At 33.2% G+C, this 14,180-nt stretch overlaps 1 protein-coding gene across 1 annotated transcript in view; it reads right to left on the bottom strand.

Annotated features, from left to right (window-relative positions):
* LOC106471646 (endoplasmic reticulum aminopeptidase 1-like) overlaps positions 1-14,180 on the bottom strand; it is a gene marked incomplete at its 3' end in the record, with an annotated part of 77,048 nt that overhangs the window by 17,422 nt on the left and 45,446 nt on the right. Inside the window, exons 11-13 of the mRNA XM_022400263.1 lie at positions 13,630-13,757; positions 5,076-5,131; positions 1,529-1,676 (exon numbers count right to left, since the gene is read on the bottom strand). Of these exons, the coding sequence (XP_022255971.1) occupies positions 1,529-1,676; positions 5,076-5,131; positions 13,630-13,757 (332 nt within the window). The remainder of the gene's footprint in view (positions 1-1,528; positions 1,677-5,075; positions 5,132-13,629; positions 13,758-14,180) is intronic.

Below are 14,180 nucleotides of genomic sequence, written 5' to 3'. Positions count from 1 at the left end.
CTAAAAACTACAACGTTTTTTACTTAGTCACAAATTATTAAGTTAAGAAAGATTAAAAAATTAAAAAAAATAAAAGTTAAAAGAAACTTAAAACTCTACATGTTTCTGTGTAAATAATTCCACCATCTTTAAGAGAATCCATCAAGAAGTACACATAACATTGCTTATAAACCTAAGGTACACGTATAATTAGCATAAAAAGTACAATGGCACCATTTACAACAATAATTTCCAAAAAATTATTTAGGTGGTTCCTGGGCTTAAATCTCTATTTAAATTCCTTTTGTTTTTAAGAATTTCTAAAGATTCTTTTATAATTAATTAATTTTTTTCCATTAACTGTTTAAGAATTTTTACATTATCCCAATCAATAATATGTTTAAAATTCGCCACATATTCTGCCAAAGTCAATTCACCTATTTTTAATTTATCCACAGCATTTTGATGTTCTTTTACTCTAAATTTTGGTTCTTACTTGTCTGTCCAATATAACTTAGACCACAAGTACATGAAATTTTATATATATACCACATTTATCCCTCAATTCAATTTTATCTTTCAAACCATTAATTATATGACTTAATTTTAACTGAGGAGTAATGAAGTAATGTTATTTGTAATTTCATATAGAATCTGTGTAACATGGAATGGTGTGGTTATTTTCAATTTAAATGGCACTTTATGCAATACATTGGCTAAATAAACAGGCCAAGAGACCCCTAAGGTCTAAGTGTAGCTGTCCCAATCTTGAAGAGAAGGTAGCCAGCCCAAAGTTTTTAGTTTTTTGATTGTTTTACACTTTAGTTTAGTGGATGGGATAGTTAAGGTGGACCAACAAATCCATCGTTATCCAGAAATGTTTTGTTATAATACACCCTCAAAATGTGGAGTGGGTTAAGGAGCATCATGACACAAACTTTGAATCTGATCTAAAAACCTGTCATGTTAACACCATGGTAATCTATAATTTTGAAAACATCAAATACAATACTATATTATATTTAGGTTTAATGTTATTTTTTGTTACAAAAATGGTCAAGATGAATATCATAAATACTTTAGTTTACATTATGCAAAAAAAAAGAAATAGCTGTTTTGTCACAAATATATTAACAACTGTGAATGCATATAAAGAAAAAGTATGCTCATTTTTCTTAAAGAAACACATACACATACTTTGAAGAAATAATGGGAGAGAATTAAGTCTTGTAAGAAGCATTATTCCTACAAAATATTTACTAGTGTACTTTACCCAATATACCCATGATGTGTAACCCAAAATTAAGCACTTGCATAGGTTAGGACCTTTGAATGAACATTTTTACTATAAGTAATACACTATAATGTATTAGCTACTCATAAATATTCTAATCTTTCACTTCCTCTCAGTGATCTATGTTTTTTAATCATTTTAGTAACATTTTCATAAAAAAAAAGATGTAACAATATAGTATTTTATATTTGTAGAGCTCTGACAAATTTTACAATAGCACATTTTATAATCAAATTAATATGTTCTCAAACTCACCTGAAAGACAGGATAAACTGGGGTATTGTACACAAGAAAGCTGAGATCTTGAAAATGGGAAAAAGATGTTGCCCAAGGTATGTAATTTCTTTCTTTTTGCAAGTAGCATGCCATATCTAACACAATGCTGATGTTTAACATTCCTGTTCTAGAAACAAAAACACAGAAAAGCAGGAATTTAGCAGACATCATTATGCTGGAAAATTGCAACAAAAAAGATAATATTGTATTTACATCACTATTTTAACACACTGCATACAAAAAATTGCAACAAAAGAAAACTTAATTTTGTACTTATATCATTGTTTTAACATACTGCATTACATTAAAGCCATCAAATATATCTATAAAGTTAAAAATGCAACAAAAATTTACATTAATGTTAAAATATATAACAAGACTTTTAAGTAAAAACTATGAATCTTAAGATATTCAAGAGACACTACATGAAGGGTAGTTTGTGCAGTTAAAATTGCCATACTAGTAGTAGCCAGCAGATTAACCCTTAAGCTCAGTTAGTAAGTGCACATTTTTTGTTACTTTGTTGGAAAGTGGGAACAAAGAATTAGGAGAATCCATGGTTGGGTTACAAAAATGCATCACTATCACAATTAAAATAGAAAAGTAGCCAAAAAGAAATAAGATCTGTAAGTAAATGCTTATCACTCTTTTGTTTCTGTTTTGTCTTTTACTCTTGACTTTTTATTGATGCTCTTTTGATGTATAATCTCTGAATCTTAGTCATCTTTCATTAAATTCCAACTCTTTGATTACTTAGAATATATTTGATAAACTCCATGTAACTCTAACATACATGAATCTGAGAGCTTGACTTAAATGCTTGATCATTTCTCTTAAAAACAACTCTATCAGTAGTATTTCATACTTACTTAAAATTATAGCAACTATACTTAATTAGCTCATAGTGTAATTATTGTTTTGTTTCCTGCAAAAAGGTTTGACATCTTGGTAGACAGAAATATAAAAATATGTTTGTAATTAGATTTTCACGTCACTATAAATACCTTCATCCTTTCATGCTTATTTATACAGGGTTGGTATAATATTGGAGAAAGAATGTTGATCATAATTCCAAAGTTACTATGTGTATCTACACAAAATGTAATAATCTTTGAGTAAAATATACATGTCTTGAAATAGTCACATGCAATGGCTTCTGTAGACACTTTGTAATTGGAAGCTCGAAGCCATATTGCTAATGTCAGGTTTGTAGTCCAGATTCTTCAAAGTAGGTGTCTGTGTCTTGTTGGCGATAAATTTCAACAATAAAAAAAACAGCAACATAGTTCACTTGTATTAAAATAATATATCAAAGCAAGTCAAACATATATACAAATGTTTGTTGCACTGTTGGTTATCACAGTTGTATCCAGAGCTTTAAATAATTGTCTCTTTTCATCAAAGTCCTCATAGAGTCAATAATTACCTTAGGTGTAGACAAACCAAAGAGAGTGTTCTAGATATCCACATTGAAATTGTATGTAAGTTATTTATGGAAAAAGACACCAGAAAAATGTAGCATGCTAACATATTATTTTAGTAGTGCATACATGTACATGTATGATAGGCAATGATTGAGAAAACTAATATACTTTTGTTGTGCAGAGCTGTTTAAATTAGTAATATAATTTAACAATTATTAACTACTCTGCATGTAAATTACTTTATTATAATAAAACATACATAGTTATGCTAGTTTAAGTCTAGCTTGCTAAGCAGCATTACAAAAGAATCATGATTTGTTGACTTCACTGGATGTTTGTGGATTTTATGTGAACAACCATGGAATTAGTTAAGCTATATTTCATGCAAAGTTGTTTCTAGATTTAATCTCGTAGCATCTATTTTTTTACACATTTTGTGGAAGGCATGTCACCAGACACCTGTAGAATTAGCACACTATGCATTTGCTTTTGATCTCACAAAATTTAACCTCCCTTTCAAACACTCTGCATACAGGCCTAATACCAAGTTGAATGACACTCTGTAAAATGTTGTGGCATATGTATATTGACCTCCATCCATGCACATAAGGTTAAGTGAGAGAAAGCTGTTGCCCAAGATATGCTGTTAATTTCTTATTGCATGTAGCATAACATATCTAAAAAATACTGCTGTTTAACGTTTCTCATTTTGTGTGGTATTGCTCTAAGTATCATATTAAGTAAACTATTTATAAACAACGAAATATAAAAAATGTTTTGACAAAAAACAAACTTAAGGAACAAATAAAAACAAAAAGTATACATAAAAGTAAACATCTCTCTAGAGTTATATTTATAAAAAACACAATTAAAAATTCATATGATTATTTTCAAAACTATATTGTGAAATTCTTAGTATACATCTTCTGGTAAATCCAAAAATGTTTGTAGTCATACTTAAAGTTTTGTTTGGTAATTGTTTGTTTTGAATTTTGCACAAAGCTACATGAGGGCTATCTGCGCTAGCTGTCCCTAATTTAGCAGTGTAAGACTAGAGGGAAGGCAGCTAGTCATCACCACCCACCGCTAATTCTTGGGCTACTCTTTTAGTGAGAATAGTGAGATTGACCGTCACATTATAATGCTCACACAGCTGAAAGAGCGAGCATGTTTGGTGGGACAGGAATTCGAACCCACAACCCTCAGATAGCGAGTCTAGCGCCATAACAACCTGGCCATGCTGGGCCGTTGTTTGGTAAGCACATACAATAAGTTAAATAGCAATTTTATATTAATTTAAATAAGTAGATGCGTGTAAGGGTCAAAGTTTGAAGTGAATCATGATGGTCAGAAGTGTGCCTACCAAAAGAATTTGAAGACATGCTTCTCCAGAAAATTTGGCAATTTTAGTGTATGCAATTTGGATCTAGATCGATACAATGGTGCTAAAATACTATGGAAATAAGGGGAAAATGCAAGTGTAGTTAATGTATAAATAAGTATTTTAATGAACAACTTACCTGGCATTCTTGTTTTTTATCTTAATATTTTTTAATCTCTATATTTACTTCCATTTACCAAAATCACTTTATTATCTTTAGCTGTTTATTGTTTAAGGTGAGTCAGTATTTTTAATCAAAACCAAATTCACGTAGTGAAATTATAATCCTATCAAAATTTATGGAGAGGTCCTTCTGTTCTGACATTCATGAACTCTTCAATTACATTTAAAGGAATAGGTTTAACCACATGATTACCAACTAAAATAAATAACACAACAGTTAAAATGCTTTTAAAGAAGAAAGTTTATCCATAAGATTAATACCTAAGATAATTTAGACATGAAACTCCATTCTCAGTCTTATTTAAAGGATCTAACTGTAGTCTTCATTGAAAATTAAGCACTTCAGACATTATTCAGATGAATGTCTCATCAAATGAACTTGTAGATCTCATGTCATATTATTGAAAGAAATATCATTAATAATATTATCATCATTAATAATAAGAGTGGTTAGTATGGTTTCTGGGCTTATAAAATGATACAACTAATCAATCCAGTTTGTTTTATCCATGTTATGGATTATTATAACAGAACATACCGTGCAAGAGAAAATCCATCATCAAGAAGGTTGGCCCGATCCCCAGAATGCAGTTTCTATAGTATAAATAGATAAAGTTTTATAATACTCCATTACACCTGCTCTATGGAACAAGAAAAAGAAAAAAGAAGTCAAATGCATTATACTGGAAATGTGCACAAATGTCGAACAAAATAGACATCCCAAATGCATTGCATAAAAAAATACTGTCTCAATTAAAACAATAATATGAATGTAAAGTATGCATAGAGCTCCACATGATTTATCTAATGTTTCTGAAGCTCGTCAAACTATAGAGTGAGCTTCAATTTATCCATGAGAAAATAATATAAAGGATGAGATAATACTTGTCTCAAAGAATGGTTAATTGGCTAACAGTTTATTTCAGCATCTCTTAGTTTGCAAAATTCACCCAAAATACCAACTGCTATCAAAACAAGCTGGACTGAAGTAAATGACTACCTACAAAGGATAAAAAGTACCCACAGCTTTTGTTTTAATAGTTTTTAAGAAATAAACGTTTTTGAATGTTGTGGAAGCTACTTAATTATAAGGTATTTGCACTTTAAAAACCATACTATTACAGACTACTCAACTAGAAAAGGTGATCTACTTCGTCATGGAGACAAACATTTACCTAATGATGAGAAGCAGAATCTTCAAAAGGAAACAAGCATATCTGTTACCAACTCTAGTAAAATTCAATGGTCTAGTCACTTTCCCACAAAACATAATTTGCAGCTCAGACCACTTTATTTGCTGTACATTAAAGTAAACAATTTATAACCTGTGCTATTCAACTGTATTTAAATGTTGCCTATAGTTATTTTCAAAGCTGTGTTTCATTATTAATTGTTCAGACTACATGATGCGACATCATAAATGGCATGACTGAAGCATGTACTAATAAAATCACTCACACAGAAATAAAATCATGTAGATAATTATGTTCTCAAGGGATGATAGCTTCTTAGTAAATATAAACTTATACTTTGGGATTGGCAGAAATTTGAAAAAGAACATATAATTGCATTGTTAATAGAAATAACTTTTGGAACTGCATAGAAATATGCTATTGTACACATTTTTCAGAATATTATGAGTTTCCAACACACAATTTGTAAAATTTAACTGTGACCCCTGTTTTTTTTTGTCAGTAACTAAATATACAAATACAGTTAGCAATAAAAGTATGAATGCATGATTGTATTAATTGTTTTTATTGTGACACATATTATGAGTTTTCTTATAATCAATGAACATCAAACTATGTAAAAATCTTTGATATGATCTATAGTAATCTGATCTGTAGAAAATACATGACTCGTCTACATCAACACCAAAAATAATTCATTATAATTAAGGAATTGAATACATCCTTTGCCATAAGCATAATATTTATTTGATGCTTCATAATATAAAACATGTCATATTACTATAAGAATGCCCATTAATTATATAGACATTACAAAACTTTAATAAAATAGCTTTCCACCCTTGAATAATCTTTTAGAGTACTATCTAGTATCAACTCATATTTCAGGGAAGTAGAAAAATGTTTTTGATATACTAGTCTCAGACAGGTAGTAGCCCAACTTTTTTTTCTTCAATATAAAAACAGTTGTTATAGATTGCAAGAAATATACATATCTGTTTAGTTTGTTTGTTTGAAGTTATGCACAAAGCTACACAATGGGCTATCTGTGCTCTACCCACCACGGGTATCAAAACCTGGTTTCTAGCATTGTAAGTCCGCAGACATACTGCTGTGCCACTGGGGGGGGGGGGGGGCATATACATATCTATATTCATTGAAATGACTTTTTTGACAACATTACAGAGCTAAAAATAGTAATAATATAAACTATTACAGCATATTTAAAGCAGACATAAAATCTATGGGCAGATTAACCAGTAATATTTGTGATAGACTGTTATTTCTTACTAGTATAAAAGCCTGTCAAAAATTAGGGTAAGCTAAAGCCTACCAAATTTGAATCCTCTAATATGCACTTGCAGCTTTGCTACCCATAAACACACATATGAGAAATAAAGGGCCTTTTATCTTCAGGAAACCAAAGCCTACCAAGAGCAATATCTCTTTTACCTAAAGAGTGTTTCTTCCCAGCATTCATTGATCACAGTTATATTCTTATCACATCAATTGTATTATTGCAACAGTTCTCTTTAAATCCCATTTCTTGCAATTACTTGATCATTAATTAAAAAACTTCTCTTCATAACAAACAGCAAATTAATTTTACTTGATACTAAATAAATCCTTCATATAAAGACTTTCTCTTTGACAGGCTTTCACATAGCAGAAAAAATGCCAAAATTTAAGAGCTATTTACACTTATGTTAGCAACTGAATTCAACTAAAATGGGAACAGACAATGAAGAGAGGAAGTATTATTGGAGAAAAAAATGGAATTGGACACATATAACTCATGAAATTTGAAGAAATTGAGTGTGACCAACCAACACTTGGCTTTTATGATGTGTTGAAAATACTATTATTAATTGAGACTATATAAAAATGTAAAATCTCTGAGCAGGTTATCCATTTTACAAACATGACAAAAACAAAGCAACCAAGTATGTTCCAATATTCAGAGCACCTCACTCTTTTCTGTTGTACCTAAAAGTCTGAGTAGGCAGTTTAAGTAATTTTGCCTGAAACACTCTTTCATTTTGTGTTAATAAAACTTTGTATTAAAAATGACTGTTATAATCCAATCAAAAACCATTACATATATTAGAATGCAGGATAAATATGAAACTAAATACTTGGACATTTTAACATAGATGTCAATAATTAGGTCATGCATATGTGCTTGTACATCAGGCTCATGATAGATTAGCCTATTGCTAATAAACATGCTACCAGTTTTTCAAAAATTTCAGTAGCAGTTAATAATTAATACTTTGCATTTATATCTATTTTTATATATGTTATAATTTTCCTATGCTGAAAATGTATTTTCAAAAGGTACTTACCTCCTCTCACATAAATGGCTATTCACGTTCAGAGCTGCCTTTTATATGCAAAAAAAACGTTTTGTGCATGCTACAAGCCGTTAAGTTCCCACCCTTCTGAAATTAACTGATTCCAGTGCGTCTCGCATGCGACAACCCTCCACCAATAAGAGTGTGACATAGTCTCTTGATGTATGTGATTCCCTCTATTCAATTCTACCAAATTATCACTTCGAGTTTGGGCATAAAATGGAAGCACTGGTTTTCAGTGGGGTAGGAAAGGTGGGAAGTGCAAGGAAGGCAAGATGGACCATACACAACAAGTCAACTAAACCCAAAACCCATGCTGCTGGGAACTGACATCCATGCAGGGGTAGGATGAAGATCATTCCACAGGCAAGTTGACTACAATCCAAACACCAGGCCACCAGAAACTGACATCCATGTGGGGGTAGGAAAGAGGATCATACCGTCTTCACCTCAAGTTCATGAGATCGTAGGGAATCTCATACCCCTGACCCATAAATGGGGCACATGATTACAGTGAAAGAAAGTGATTGATCAATCTGGGAACCTGACATCTGGCATCAAAAAGATGTCTGTGTAATGTAAACTCAAATTCAAAATGATAGAAACCTCCTCAAGCACAGTAAGAATAATAAGAATGTTGAGGGATAGTGGAAGGGGAAGAACCAGAGTAATCTGCAAGTACCTCCATCATGACCCATGACATGGATGGAGTAACAAGAGTATAAATTAGTAAGGGAATAGAGACATCTGCAATACAATTGATTCAGCTCTAAATCCAAAACCCAGTCAGTTGGAACTGACATCCATATGAGTGTAGGATGAGGGATCCCAATAAAAGGGGTGAACTGCAATTTTGATGGCTCACTCCAATGTTACATAGTGGAGGATATCTCATCATCTACACCAGCAGAATGCCACTGCTCTACTCTCAACTGAATGGTCTTATAATCATTTATGTATATGTTGTATAAATATATATATTATTTGGTTTTCAGTAACATATTCAGGAGGATGTCTCCATGGTCCATCACCCCAGCAGCTTGGAATTGGAACATGGTAAGGACTCTCAAATTCCACTGGAATAAAAGGGGGGGAAGCGTGGTGGAGAGTCTAGAGTAACAACAACACCTAAGACAGTGCAATGGGTGATCACAAAACCCTATTTTGAAAAGCAGACCATACTGATTACATTGCATGGCAGGGATGGGCAACTATCCCCTTCTGCTTTACCCATGTAGTCCATGGGTTAGTACGGTCCGGATCTAGCAAACTTACAAGCAATCTTGTAGAACACTCCATCTCTGCAGTGTGCATTGTGTGGCCATGGAATCATAATATGTAAGTCGACATGGTCTAACAGTGTGGATTTGAACATTTAAAGAATACCTGGTCAGGCATCATTCCCCACAGAGTGAGATCCAGAAAGAAAAAGTGGGACATGCCCCTGAAAAAGAAGAGGTATATATACTAAAAGGTAACTTACCCAGTCACAGTCTCGTGTTTAAAGAGTGTAGGATGGCAACAGGTGGATGATGGTACCCCGGCAAGGAAAAAATATCTACCCAAAGCAGAGAATGGAAGATGAACATATGCCATGTAGTCTCAGTGCTCAACAGACAAAGTACCTCCAATGGATGGCAGGGTAGATATGCAAGGAAAAGGGAAGGTGCACGATCGGAGTGAAGACACCAGGAAGTGATGACTGGAAGAAAGGAGACAAGGAATAAAAGGCTAATCAAATCACAATCCAAACATGGGAGGAAAGTGTGGGAAATGAATTCAATGGACAGAAGCATTGAAAACAATGAAGCAACCCACAACATATAGTGGACAGAGAAGGTTCTCTGAATCCCACTGAGAAGAAATGTGGAAGATGATAAGAAACGAAAAAGTTTAAAGTAATATACCATATGAGACACCAAAATGTTGGTTAATAAAATCGATCCAAAACAAAAGTAACAAATCGAGCCAAAACAGCTGAGAAAACCAAAACAGTGCTGGCCAGAAAAGATCAATCAGAAAGATTTGAACCAGAGTGACATAGATGCACAAAATTTTGGGTAAGAAGACTGATGGAATGAGATAAAAACTAATGTAAACCTGTCCGAACTTAACAGCATCCAGGACAAGTGTATGATGAACCAGAGGCCAAAAACAAAAGAGATAACTAACTGTGAAGTAATAAAATAATCAAAAACTTAATGTGGAGGAGTACACCATAGGAGGTAGAGCCACCAAAAATTTAGGAAGATCAAGAGGTCACACCTTGAGAGAAAGTGTGTCAGGAATGGAAAGTCAATTAGCAACAAAGTCAAAGCACCTGGAACATGGTCCTCCAGGACACGAATGTCAAGTATGCAGGTTCAAAAAAAGGAAATCCACTGATTAACTCAAAGGGAACAAGAAGAAGTGTCCCCTTGGTGAGTGATCATCATCATCATCAAAAAGTCGAAATGAAACAGGATTAGTCAAACCAGACAAGAGGAAGAGTGTGAACTAAAGCACCTTGGACTGGTGGAAGTGCCTGGGTGTGAAGAGGATAAGACATTTCGACTATAGATCATTAACCACAAGCCTCTTACTGATATAATCACACCCCCACCTTTGAAGATAAGCATCAGGGAAGAGAAGCAATTCAGAATGGGGGAAGGAAGTGGTAAATGCAACATTATGGGGGAAATGTTCAGCTATCACCAGATATAAATGAAGAGGGGAGGTTGAAAATTAAGAGGAAAACCCAAATTAAAGGCTTGGATAACAGAAAACACCTTTGAATGCATTCAAGGAGGAGAATGGATGGTCCCTATGGAGACTAAAATGTGAGGTATCTAACAGGAAAAACTTATCCAACTGGATAATCCAACTACCCGAGCTGACTGTGGAAGGAGTAGATGAGTATGTGAAGACAATCCCCATTTGAAAGGAGCCAACCAAAGCTAGATATCCAATGTATGGTGTTGCTAAATCCTTGAAAATATAGAAGTAAGGTAAAATGCAGACTGCCCCACCAAAGACCCGTGGAACCGAAAAAAGTCCAAAGGTCAAGACATGAAACTGGTACCCAATCACGTGGGGAAAAAAACGAAGATAAGATCATGTATCGTGGGCATTCTAAGTCATGTAGAAACAGCCTACCCAAATGTGATCAAAGACTACATATTAAAACAGGGAAAAACCAAGAAGTAATTGAGGTGGGACTGATCAATTCAGAACCCCAATCAGCATTGAGCAAACAAGACAAATGAAGAAAACCTGTAGGTAAGACAGGTAAAGGATGGGAATTTGCCAGACATATAAAATGAATAAAGATTATAAAATCTCAGAATGAAACAAAAGAGCAACTAAAAAAAAATTTGGATTGCATTGGAGAGGGAGGGAATGAAATGAAGATACTAAACACCTCAATATAGAGGGAAGAAGGAAGATGTATACCACAAAAATCCCAAAATATAAGAGGTACACAGAAGAAAGGAGTTGGAAAGTAAACATTAACTGTAGGAGAGTCGACAGGATAAAACAAAGAGCATTACATCAGGAAGAAAATCTGCCTGATGGTAAACTAAGGCAAAAAGAATTAAAGCCTGTATAGGGCGAGGCTTGCAAGTACCCATTCTCAAAAAAAGAGACAAAAAACCATCATGAAAAATGTCATGATAAGGGGAATATACTGTGAAATATGTCTAAAAAAACTGAGATAGGCCTAGCAGATTCTGCAGTAGAGGCCTGGAAGGCACTCCATGATAAGGTAGAGGAAAAATGACAAAATCTAGGTCATCTCAAAATGGGTTCAGCCATTGTAGGACGAAGGCGAGCAATAGCACCACAACTTGAAGCCTGTGTAAATATGCTAATAGAACATGTAACCTCTGAAGTGAGAACGTAGAATAAATAATGCAAAATGAATAACCAAACACAACTGTGTTGGCAGAAACAAGTAAAATGTTTTTGTAATGAAGTAATAAGTTCCGTAACTGGGTAGAAATAGAAAATAATTCCACTTTGGAATAACTCAACAAGTTACAAATTTCACTAATGTATAATAATGAGTAAACTTGTTGAGAGAAATTAATACAAAGAATTGGGAAAAAAAATGAAGAGAGCACAAACTATAAGTTATAACACGAGTACTGCCAAATGAGAAGTGATAGTTTGGTAGAATTGAATAGAGGGAGACATATGCATCAAGAGAGTATGTCACACTCTTATTGGTGGAGGGTTGTCACATGATGATTTGCATGCAAGACACATTGGAATCAGACAATTCCAGAGGGGTGGGAGCTTAAAGGCTTGTGGCATATGCAAAAATATTTTTTACATTTAGAAGGCAGCATTGAATAAGAATAGCTATTTATGTGAATGGAAGTAATGTGCAGTATCAGAACTCAAAAAATTCAATATATAGTTTACCCACATGCATACATTTCATGAAAGCAGTTTGTTTGCTTGTTTTGAATTTTGTGCAAAGCTACACGAGGGCTATCTGCACTAGTCATCCCTAATTTAGCAGTGAAAGACGAGAGGGAAAGCAGCTAGTCATCACCACCCACCGCCACAACTTGGGCTACTCTTTTATCAACAAATAGTGAGGTTGACCATCACATTGTAACACCCCCAGGGCTGAAAGAGCAACCATGTTTGGTGGGATGGGGATTTGAATCACGTAAGCTGAGTTGCATTAGTTGCAAGCTAGTAAATATGATATTCATGGTGGTCTGAGCTCAAAATATGAAACTAAATACTCTGACATTTTAACATAGGTGTCAATAATTAGGTCATGCATTTCTGCTTGTACATTAGTCTCATGATGGCTTAGCCTAATGTTGATAAATGTGCTACCAATCTTTCAAAAATTTCAGTGGCAGTTAATATTTAATGCTTTGCAAGAAAAAATAACAACAGGTAGCATTTTTATAAATGTTAATAATTCAATACATAGTTTACACACGTGCACACATTTCACAGAAGCAGAGCTGCACTAATTACAAGCTAGTAAATATAAAATTCATGGTGGTTTGAACTCAAAATTTGGTAGTCCTGGGTGTTAGACTTGTGCATTTTACACTCTTGCATCTCCATTCTATCCTGGAAAACTATTGATGAATTATTATTAATTCAATATGGTATAAACATGTAATTATCATTTTTAAGTAAGATATCTTACATCCGTGCTCTCAGGAGACAGATCCAGCTGCTAGTTCATTTAGTGTTACATGTAGCTTTTCTTTCAGAATCATTACTTGACACTTTTTTAACAAAAGAAAGTGGTATAAATGGAAATATAATTGACCAGAATTAGATTCAAGCAATTAGTCAGAAAATTAAGATAAACTGCTTGAAAAGATTATGGTTAACTATAGTAATAATGACTGATCAAACACAAGAGTAACTGATTTATTTGTATTTAGTAACACTTTTTATCATAAGTCAAGATCCAGCAGAAAATCAAATATGGTAAACATAATAATTGTATGTTTTAACTCTATACATAATGTTTTTGAAAACTATTCTGAGATTAGAAATATTTTAAATTCTGACGTTATTTTACCCAGTGATCTTGACGTAACACTTCAGTAAAGGTTCTCCATTCCTCCTCTTCATACATCACACGGTATAGGCCAGTCTGATTCACATTCAGTTTGATCCACTTGGTGTCTTCTTCAACAGAGAAAGTTCCTAAAGAAAGAAACAATGGTGCAAAGTGTCCCAATTCATACAAAATTAGATGTTAGCTCACAAAGAATGCTAGAGAAACTGTGAAAATAAGGTGTTCATCTATACTTGTATGATATAGATATATTATTAATTCAGTAATTTGAATTGTTCTAATATCTGAATACATCTTGCTGTTAGTGTGATTCCTATTATACACTTTCAGTATATGTAAGGTTCAAATTTGCTCAAATCATTTGAAACCACAAAATTAAAAGGGAAATGACTTACTAAGTTTTATACTTAACTGCTCATACTGTTCATAGCTGAAAATAATATCTCCATCACTGAATGTTCAGAATGAATAATATATATTTACACTAATTTGTAGAAAAATAGATATAAAATTTGGGCACTAAAATAAATGCTGCATATAATTTTATAAAC

Source organism: Limulus polyphemus, unplaced genomic scaffold, assembly GCF_000517525.1.
Source record: "Limulus polyphemus unplaced genomic scaffold, Limulus_polyphemus-2.1.2 Scaffold4757, whole genome shotgun sequence".
Classification (NCBI taxonomy): domain Eukaryota; kingdom Metazoa; phylum Arthropoda; class Merostomata; order Xiphosura; family Limulidae; genus Limulus; species Limulus polyphemus.
The sequence above is the reverse complement of the archived record's forward strand: the minus strand, read 5'-3'. Positions and strand labels throughout refer to the sequence as shown.